This window comes from Culex pipiens, chromosome 3 (assembly GCF_016801865.2).
Source record: "Culex pipiens pallens isolate TS chromosome 3, TS_CPP_V2, whole genome shotgun sequence".
Taxonomy (NCBI): domain Eukaryota; kingdom Metazoa; phylum Arthropoda; class Insecta; order Diptera; family Culicidae; genus Culex; species Culex pipiens.
This window is the reverse complement of record NC_068939.1, coordinates 62,336,328-62,346,492: the sequence shown is the minus strand read 5'-3', so window position 1 is coordinate 62,346,492 and position 10,165 is coordinate 62,336,328. Positions and strand designations below refer to the sequence as shown.

Here is a 10,165-nt window from a genome sequence, read left to right as displayed (position 1 = left end):
CAATCGTTTTAAAAATAACCCAATCTCACTCTTAACGGGGGTGACATTGGGTCAAATGAAACTAAAATGATGTTCAAATACAAAGATATGGTAAAAACAAGTCATCCAACAGTGTTTCTTGTTCGAGGGAATCGTATTGACATGCTACAATGTTTGAAGTAGAGATTTTCAAACATTTGGGTACTTTTCGAGCAATTCCAACAAAAATATTAAAAAGTTGATTTTTCGAGAGGTCATTTTTGGTCAAAAACGTAACTCAGCTTGAGACAGCTGCCAAAATGACAGGATTTGTTCTAGGAACGAGTTTTTTTTTTCAGCTAAGACATCTTAATCATCTTAATCTACACAACCTTATTAATAGAATTTAGTTTCATTGAGAAGATCTTGAGAAATGGTAAAATCCGTAAATAATCATTTTGACCCAATCTCACCACCCAGACCCAATGTCACCCGCACGGACGGTAGGCTAAATAAATTCTGTTTAATTCAAATTCATAATAAACAAGAGTTTGAATGCAAATATGTGGATAGTTCTTCCATCTAAAGCTTTATAGAATTTATCAAGTTTATAAATGTATTTTGCATGAACTTTGATCGAAAGATTCAAATAAACAAAATAAATAAAAGTATAGTTAGTTTTCACTTTATATGTGGATATATTTATCAGTTGTATTTATGGAGAGTGCCCAAGACACGACGTGAAGATAGTCATCGGAGACGCAAACGCGCAGGTCGGAAGGGAAGCCTTCTTCCATCCTGTCATCGGCAAGGAGAGCCTTCATCCTCGCACGAATGACAACGGCCTACGTTTGGTCAATTTCGCCGCAGCCAGAGGAATGGCTATCTGTAGCACCTTCTTTGCGCGCATGAACATTCGGAAGCACACCTGGCGCCACCCGAATGGCGAATCGTGCACACAAATCGAACACGTTTTGGTGGATGGTCGACACTTCTCGGACGTGATGGACGTCCGATCGTACAGAGGACCGAACATCGACTCTGATCACTTCCTGGTAGCGTGCAAGATCCGAGCTAGGCTGTCGAACGTGTTGACCCCGCGGACTGCGAGGATAGTGCGGTTGAACGTCCAGCGCCTCGCGAGCAGCGACGTTGCTGCAGAGTACAGTCGGAAGCTCGACGAGCGGATCAACGAGGACGCGCCTACGGGTAACCTGGACGAGCAATGGGGAGCCCTCCAGAGCATCGTCAACACAACGGCTACCGAAGTGATCGGCACGACCAGAGGACGCAAACCCAAAGGGTGGTTCGACGCGGAGTGCCAGCGAGTGACGGACGAGAAGAACGAGGCCAGGAAGCGTATGTTGGTTAAGGGTACGCGCCGAAACTGTGAGCGATACAGCGAGCTGCGAAGAGCTGAGAAACGAACCCACCGCCGAAAAGAACGGGAGTACGACGAGAGAGTACTTGCCGAAGCTCAAGCACAGTACAACGCGAACGATAGACGGAGGTTTTATGCAACTGTCAACGGTGTAAGAAAGAAAGCGACGCCTTCCCCTGTTATGTGCAACGACAGGGAAGGTAACCTGTTGACAGATAAGACAGCGGTAGCGGCCAGGTGGAAGGAGCACTTTCAACAGCTGTTGAACGGTGAGATGCGAGAGGGAGTCGTCGAGGACAGGATGAACGTTGAGGATGATGGAATAGCTGTGGACCCGCCTATGTTGGAGGACGTAGAAAAAGCCGCAAAGGAGCTCAAGAACGCGAAATCCGCGGGAAAGGACGGACTTCCGGCCGAACTTTTCAAGCACGGGAGCGCGCGGATGATCGAGATTCTGCACCAAATCGTCCAGCGAATTTGGAGCGAAGAACAGCTTCCGACCGACTGGTTAGACGGGCTCATCACCCCAATCTACAAGAAAGGGCAAAGACTCGATTGTGCCAACTATCGAGGCATCACAATCCTCAACTCAGCGTACAAAGTACTATCCCGAATCCTGTGGAGCAAGCTGAGACCGTTGACCGAGACCTTTGTCGGCGAATACCAGTGCGGTTTTCGAGCGGGTCGGTCAACGACGGACCAGACGTTCACTCTGCGACAAATCCTCGACAAGTTCCGGGAGTACAACCTGCAAACACACCATTTGTTCATCGACTTCAAGGCGGCGTACGATTCAGTCAAAAGAAACGAACTTTGGAAAATTATGCTAGAACACGGCTTTCCGGCGAAGCTAATAAGACTGATTCGTGCAACGCTCGACGGAGCAAAATCAAGCGTGCGAATAGCTAACGAGACATCTGAAGCTTTCGTTACGTTGGATGGATTGAAGCAGGGCGATGCTCTCTCGAACTTACTGTTCATCATAGCGTTGGAAGGTGCTGCTCGAAGGGCAGGCGTGCAAAGAAACGGAACACTCATCACCAAATCGCACATGCTGCTTGGATACGCTGTCGACATCGACATCATTGGTATCGACCGTCGTTCAGTGGAGGAGGCGTTCGTCCCTTTCAAGCGGGAAGCTGCGAAGATCGGACTGACCATCAACACTGCCAAGACCAAGTATCTGGTTGGTGGCAGAGCGCGTGGCAGTGCCGGTGAAGGTGTTTCGGAGGTGGAAATAGATGGAGAAAGATATGAGGTGGTGGATGAATTTGTATATCTTAGTACACTCGTGACGTGCGACAACGATGTGAGCTGCGAAGTGAAACGGCGGATTAGTGCTGCAAACAGGGCCTTCTACGGTCTTCGTAGCCAGCTAAGGTCCGCAGCCTAAGGACGCCTACGAAAATTACGCTGTACAGGACCTTGATACTCCCTGTAGCTCTTTACGGTCACGAGGCGTGGACGCTGAAGGAGGCTGACCAGAGAGCACTTGGGGTCTTTGAGCGGAGAATCCTGCGTTCTATCTTCGGCGGCAAGCAAGTAGGAGACCGGTGGCGCAGGCGCATGAACTTCGAGCTGTACCAAGACTACAAACATGCTGATATCGTAAAAGTCATCAAGCACGACAGGCTGAAGTGGGCTGGACATGTAGCCACAATGTCGGACGAGCGGGCGGCTAAAACGATATTCAGTAGCGAGCCTGGACGGGGGCGTCGGCTTCGTGGAAGGCCTCGTACGCGTTGGCTGTGTGCAGTCGACGAAGATGCAAGAGCGGCCAACATTGTGGGTGACTGAAGACGAGCGGCCCAAGACCGAGCATCCTGGAAATCATCGATTAGTTCAGCGTTGGGTCGATAGACCCGTTGCTGATAAAGTAAAGTAAAGTAAGTATATTTATCAGTTCTGAATAATCTATATTCGTAAATATTTTTTTTATCAGCCTAATGTGCATGCTTTTGCATGCAATTTTACCATCGGATTTTATTTTGCTGTGCTCTTTTCTGAATAACAGTCCAAATTCATAAACAGTGGCACTAAATCGATAAATAAACAGCTAACGTTATGACACTAAAAAAAATGAAATTTCTACTTTCCAAAAATATCCACAAAAGGTTTAGGTTTGTTAATTAACGACATTTATTCAAAATTGTTATTAAGAGTTGATTTTGATGTATTTCACCAAACCGTTCAGTTAGTCCAAAAAAAATCGAAGGGTTTTTTTTTTAATTTATGTGAGGGTGATCTAAACTAGGGCGTCCAATTTTCAAGGGTTTGGAATTTCCCGGGAAACGGGAAATATATTTTTTGAATCTCGGAAATTCCCGGGATTCCGGGAATTTTTTGAAACAGTCATAAAAGAATTATTCAAAACCATTAATTGGTGATAATCTACACTTCAATCGAAACAAGGACAGCAGTTTTTAGATAGATTAAAAGAATTTATAAATGTATTTTATTTTGTTCTTTGGTGTGCTTTCGATTTACAATGAACCGTATTTTTTTATCCAATGTTATTTAAATTAAATAAGTCTCTTATATTTATATTGTACTTTTTTTTATGACATCACTAGATTTTTTTAATTCTTTGAAAATATATTTAAAAAAAAATAAGCGTTTGTTAACGGTTCTTGTTATTTTTACATTTTCAAAGATTTTTTTAAACTTTTCTAGTCATGTCATATTAAAAAAAATGCCAGTCATTATAAAATTTCAGATAAGTTTAGACTTTCATGTTTTATATAAAACATACTTTACAAATTATCTTTAAATCACTATCGTCAACTGGGGAAAATCTGAACTACAGGTACATGAGATTTTAGCAATAAATTTTGAAAACGGATTTCTTATTTTGTTGTTCTGTTCGTGTTTTAACCAATGAATTTTATTTTAATCAAAACATCATGCATACAGTTTGGCTTGAACAGCTGTTTTGATTCGTTTCTTTTGTCCTGATTTGCCAAAGATGCTGGTGTTTGATGTAAAATAATTAAATATGTTCTTTTTCAAATTTTAGATCATAAATATTCGTAAATATAATATCCTGTTTGAAAAACAAAACAATTTAAAGCGCTAGGTATTATGCGGATCTGTATACTAAAATTTTACCGATTTTCCCTTATAAGCCAAATTATTGCCGAATACAAATTTGAATGCTTTCAAATTCTTATTGATTACAAAGTATTCAACTGTTTATTTATTTATTTTCACAACCAAATCTGAATTCCCAGACCATTTTTTTTCCATTTTTGGGAGTTCCCGGGACAACATATGAAAATTCCCGGGATTCGGGAATTCCCGGTTTTGGAAAAATCCCGGGAATTTTGTACCGCACTAATCTAAACAGTTCAAAATATATCCAAGTTGTTTCTTGGCTCAAAATAACTACTTTTAATATTTTTTTTTTATTTTCTTGTTTAGGCAAAGATAGCTCATAATTATACTCCCCAATTCCATTTTATTACAAATATGTGTATCATGTTAAAATATTTACTTCAAATTTAGAGTTAAATAATTTTGTAGTGATAGCAAATAGAAGTCCATTTTCGGTGCTGATTGCTCGCGAGGATCGCAGCTGAAGCATCCTACTCCGCGGGCAAGCTTTCAACGAGCATGTTTGCGCGAGCCCATGTTTGAATGCTGGATGGCTTTTCCAGCACAAAACCACCCCACATTTCCCGCCACCTCCGCGACTAGACTCCCGTTCCTCCCAGGGACATAGAATTCATTCCCGCCGTGTTGAACCCCTTGATAGAAGTGCGCTATGCCGCTGTTCTGGTGCATTTTGCACGCTGGAAGCGATCCCGAAGTGGTTTTGCTCAGTGTGTATGTGTGTGTTTCTGTGGATGAGAGCACACATACTTTCACACACACACACACATACACTTTTATCCAGCTAGTTGAGCTTATATTTATGTACGCAAACACAAAGCAATGAGTGTACATATTTGCAGTGCCAAACAACCAACCAGTCAACCATATCGCGCCAGTCAGTGCCGTGGCCTGGAATGCCATCGGATAGTGTCCTGATGGTCTAGAGCGCGGTGAAAGCACAAAGTTGCAGCAGACCAGGTAAACATGGGATGAACTTTGGGACATAAACACGGGACAGTTTCACGTCAACAGCGCACTGATTTGGCTTAAACTTTAGTCGCTGGAACTGTTTCAAACCATATCAGAAGATTTTTATTTGTTTATTCAGAAGAGTCGGGAAAGTAAAAATGTTGATCAAATATTCTGGAACTTTGGTAGTGGATTAGATTTTATGTTAAAAAATAACTAAGAATAAAAAATTTCTTCGAAGAAAGAAATGCTTTCTTTAATTTCTCACACTCAAAAATGCATCGGAATTTGGGCATCAGAAAGTTAATTCAAACTAAAGTTTTTGGATTTTTGCCTTTCAAGTTAATGTAAACTTATCTTAGCAAATGTAAACATTTTGAAAAAAGTGACTAACTGTAATTAGAATATTCTATCGTTGTGCCTTGTGTTGGACTTTGATGGCGAAAAAAATCCATCAGACGTTTCATTAGCAATATTCATTAAAATTACGATATTGGTTGGTTTTGGAGACACCGGACGTCGATCCAATGCGCACCTTGGGGACAGAATGGACAACCCTAATTCCTTCTGGAATGTGTTTATTGGACCATCCCCTACACACCTGTCTTTATTCCAAGTGAATCCATGTTGTCCCCAGACCTGTAGGAACGATTGAGCGAAAAGCACAAAAATCCCACAGTAATTTCCATGTAAACTTTAAACCGCTTGAGACAGGCCAATTCTCAACCAAATGGGCTGATATTTGGCATGAGAGTCCCTATGGGTATCCTCTACTAGGGGAACCTCGGTTTGTCGTAATCTGAGAACATTTTTGTTTGGCTGAAACACCCTAATAGTTATGCATAGTGATTTTTCAAGCAAAAAAAAAATCTGTTCAACCCGCCGCAAAAAGCTGCAGACGCGCCAACACAAGATCCTGAAAATGATGCAGGACTTGCCGTTTAACTTCCCAACGAACGAGCTCAAGGAGGCGGCCAACACGGAATCGCTGGACACCTGAACCAGCAAACTGCTACAGCGGTTTTGGACGAGTTGCACGATGTCAGAGAACACTCTGGTATCGATGTTGGTGCCGTAATTATGTAATCTACTTGTTAGGAAATCCTTTTCCTCCTCCTATCCCCCTTCTATCCCAGCAATAGTGACAGGTTTGTTACGAGTTTTATTTCTTGTTTTCTGTTTATTTTTACAACCAACTGTATTTGCATCCATCGTGATAAATGCCTTATAAACAGCTGAAATGATACCCCAAAACTCTGTACTGCACTTACAAACTACTGTTAGTCGATAAACTAAAGAAATAAACTGAATTGAATTGAAAAAAAATCTATTTTCGCGTGGACCACTATCCGAAAACATCTAATTTGACGAAGCCTAAAAAGAGCTAAAATATCCTATAAAATCTAATGTAAAACATCCGTTAATAAGATTTAACAAAGTTTACATATTTTACAAGAAAAAATAATTCAAAACAATACCAAAGGTTTCTTCAAATTTTCATCTACAGCATTAGTTATACACACATTAGGGGAAAGTGGGGCAAGTGTAACAAGCTATGAAAATGCTCGTTATAACCCATTAAAAACGTTAAAAAATGTGTCGGATTTTTTAGAATCATCTTATTCCAGGTCTTGACTGAGATTTTGATAAATCAAGTTTTTTAAAAAAAATCTGTTTTTTAATTTAAAAAATTGATTTTAAAATTTTTGTTTTTTCTTACGTTCTACTCAACTAGTGGGGTAAGACGATCAACCCTTTGGGGCAAGAGGAACAATGCATGAAAACCCCGATTTAATCCCACCTGGGGTAAGACAAAGCCTTTCTTACTAAAGAATATAACAGTAGTAGAACTTCTTCTTTAAATTGGGAGTGGCCGTGGCTGACTGGTTACGGTGTTCGCTTTGTAAGCGAATGGTCCTGGGATCGATACCCATCTGCTCCCAACGAGAAAGTATAGGAAATATAAATCTTGAAACTCTGAACATGAACGAAAAACCAAAGTCGCCCGTGTCGGGGTTCGATCCCCCGTCCTTTGGATCGGTATGCAAAAATGCTAACCACTAGGCCATCGCGACTTGGTGAGCTATAACTGGAATTAGGAATACTGTTACTACCAACTATATACGCGCTGGGTCCTTGTCCATTTGACAAGGGTTCGGAAGTTCTAAATAACGTTTGACTCCGATTGATGCAAACGTTCTTCAGGGCGGGGCTTGTCGATAAAGCTGAAGTACCTCGCGCTCGGCTAGCCAGCGTAGAAATGGGTCACCGAAGCTCGGCAGAGCTAACACCTTCCAAATGCCTATGCGAGTTATTTGCATGTATAGAATGTAGATCTAAAAATACATGGAAACAACTCAATTTGTAAGAAGCGACCGCGTGGTCCCGTTTGGTTGGTTGCACACACACACACACACACACACACACACACACACACACACACACACAGTAGAACTTCTTTTTTAAATTCATAACAACGACTTTGTTTATTTATAACGTCAGTACAAAAGAAAGTCTAATGATGAAATCAAAGTATTATAAATGATATGCTTTCCAAAAGAAATAAAAAACGCAATTTTCACCAAAAGAATATTTGTAATCGTACATATTCTTAATCAAACAAGAGTTTATGACAAACGCGAGCATAGCAAGCTTCCCATGCGTCAGTGACAACGCACACCGCGGCATTGAAAACTTTGAAAACGATAAAAACGATGAAAAGCTTAGAAAGCTCCTATCTATTGGAATCCAATGAACCCTGTTAAATAAACTTACGAAATCGCGAAAAAGTGAAGTCTACTTTTAGGCGATTTAAGGAGCACACGGAAAACAAATTGATTGTAGCCGGATGAATGTCCTATGTCACAAAAGTTTTTGCATAAACATTGGACAGTTATGCAAAAACGGACAGGGCAAAAGAAACCGAAAAGCTACGATATCTTACATGTTGTAGGAAACATCGGTAGACAAGCTACTACAAAACGAGTATAAGTCGAGCCACAAAATAGATGCGCCAGCATTCTCGCGCCATTATTCGAAGCTCAACTTGACAACTTGTAGACTTGGCGACGAAGCGTCGAAAATCGATGCAGTGTGATTTTTTGGCGATTTTTCCGCTTAAAATTCATGCTGAATCGCCATATTTACGAAGATGAAAATGACGTCCAGCCTTAAAGTAAAACCTATACCTTTCTTTAGTAAGAAAGGCAAAACATGCTAATTTACTAACAATTGAACTGTTATCACTTATATACATCAGATTAGGATGTATTTGAAACGTTTCTTTCATTTTTAGATTAAAAAATAATATTTTACTAAAAATTTGACCGTTTTTACGAAAAAAAATAAATACAGAGATGATAAATAGTTCATTTTCATGATATTATTATATCGTGTATGGACAATTTTTTAAAACAATTGTTTATCAGTTTTTAAGAACTTTTATGTATTTTTTTACAATAAAATATGTTGCTGCAGCAATTCGTATTTTTTCCATACTAAAAATCCATATGGTGCACTTGCCCCACCAAAACAAGATTTTTTAAAAGCTCTCTACAAAAATAACCAAAACGTAAATCATACTTTATAATACGTGCAAGTCATTGGTAGGGACACTACTTATCTAGGAAAAATAGCATTTTGATAAAATGAGCCTTAAAACGAACCCTAAGCCTTATTTTGTACTTTCCAAATATTATAAGGAAACAAAAGTTTTGAAAAAAACTTCATTAAATCTTATGCCCCGTGGCGTTTACGTCGTTTTGGCGGTTATGTGGTAGTAGAATCGGCTAACTGCATTGCTAGCAACAATTCCTCATACTGGAAATAATCAAAATTGTACAAATAACTGCCTTACGAGCGATTGTTCCTCTTGCCCCATATGGTCGTCATGCCCCACCTTCCCCTATATAGTTTCTGTTCAACCTTTTGAAAAAAATAAACATTTTAGCGATAGTTGTCAATTTAAAATTTCAAATTATGTTTTTAATCAATTGAAGTAATTTTACGAAAGCTGCCTTTTTTTGATAATTAGATCCAATGTTCTATCGCCCATTATTTCTGTTTTCTTTGCAAATCATTTTCTCAACAACCAAATTCGGACGGAAATTGGCAATTTCTCATAACGATGCAATTTATGAAAATTTCACTAAATTTTGTTTGGATTGCAAAATAAATTTGGATACAAATTTGTGAGTACTTTTCAATAATCACACTTTGTTTGCAAAAGATATTAACGTTTTTCCCCCCTTTTATAAAAAGACAGAACTATTCTATTCATGAAGAAAAAAAGTACCTTTATTCCAGGGCTGCGGAGTCGGGTCATATTTCAAGCGACTCCGACTCCGACTCCGACTCCGGCTTTCTGAGATTAGACGACTCCAACTCCGACTCCGGCTCCGGCTTGCAGTCCCAACCAACTCCGACTCCGACTCCAACTCCGGCCTACCAACTCTAGCCGACTCCGGCTCCGACTCCGACTCCAGCTTTCTACAAATTGTTGGCTCCGACTCCGACTCCGACTCCACATATTTTGAAATGTTTTAAAAGTTTGTTAACTATTATTTTGAAAACATTGATAAATAGGATTATTTAAATACTCTCTAAGTGCTATGTTTTTCTCAAGGAAGAATCAACGGAAAAAAAGATTCTAGGTTACAAGTTGTATACGTTGTTGAAACAGAATTCAAAAAATATCTCCAGTTTTGAAGGCATTTTCAAAAGAACAGTTTTGTAATTAAATTGGGTTTATTTACTTAACCTCAA

At 39.9% G+C, this 10,165-nt stretch overlaps 1 protein-coding gene across 1 annotated transcript; it reads left to right on the top strand.

The window, feature by feature from the left end:
• Nucleotides 1-836: 836 nt before the first annotated feature.
• LOC120426210 (uncharacterized) lies at nt 837-6,401 on the top strand. The gene is made up of 3 exons (XM_039590916.1): nt 837-2,706; nt 2,781-3,124; nt 6,294-6,401. The coding sequence occupies exons 1-3, from the start codon at nt 837-839 to the stop codon at nt 6,399-6,401; spliced, it is 2,322 nt and encodes a 773-aa protein (XP_039446850.1).
• Nucleotides 6,402-10,165: the final 3,764 nt, after the last annotated feature.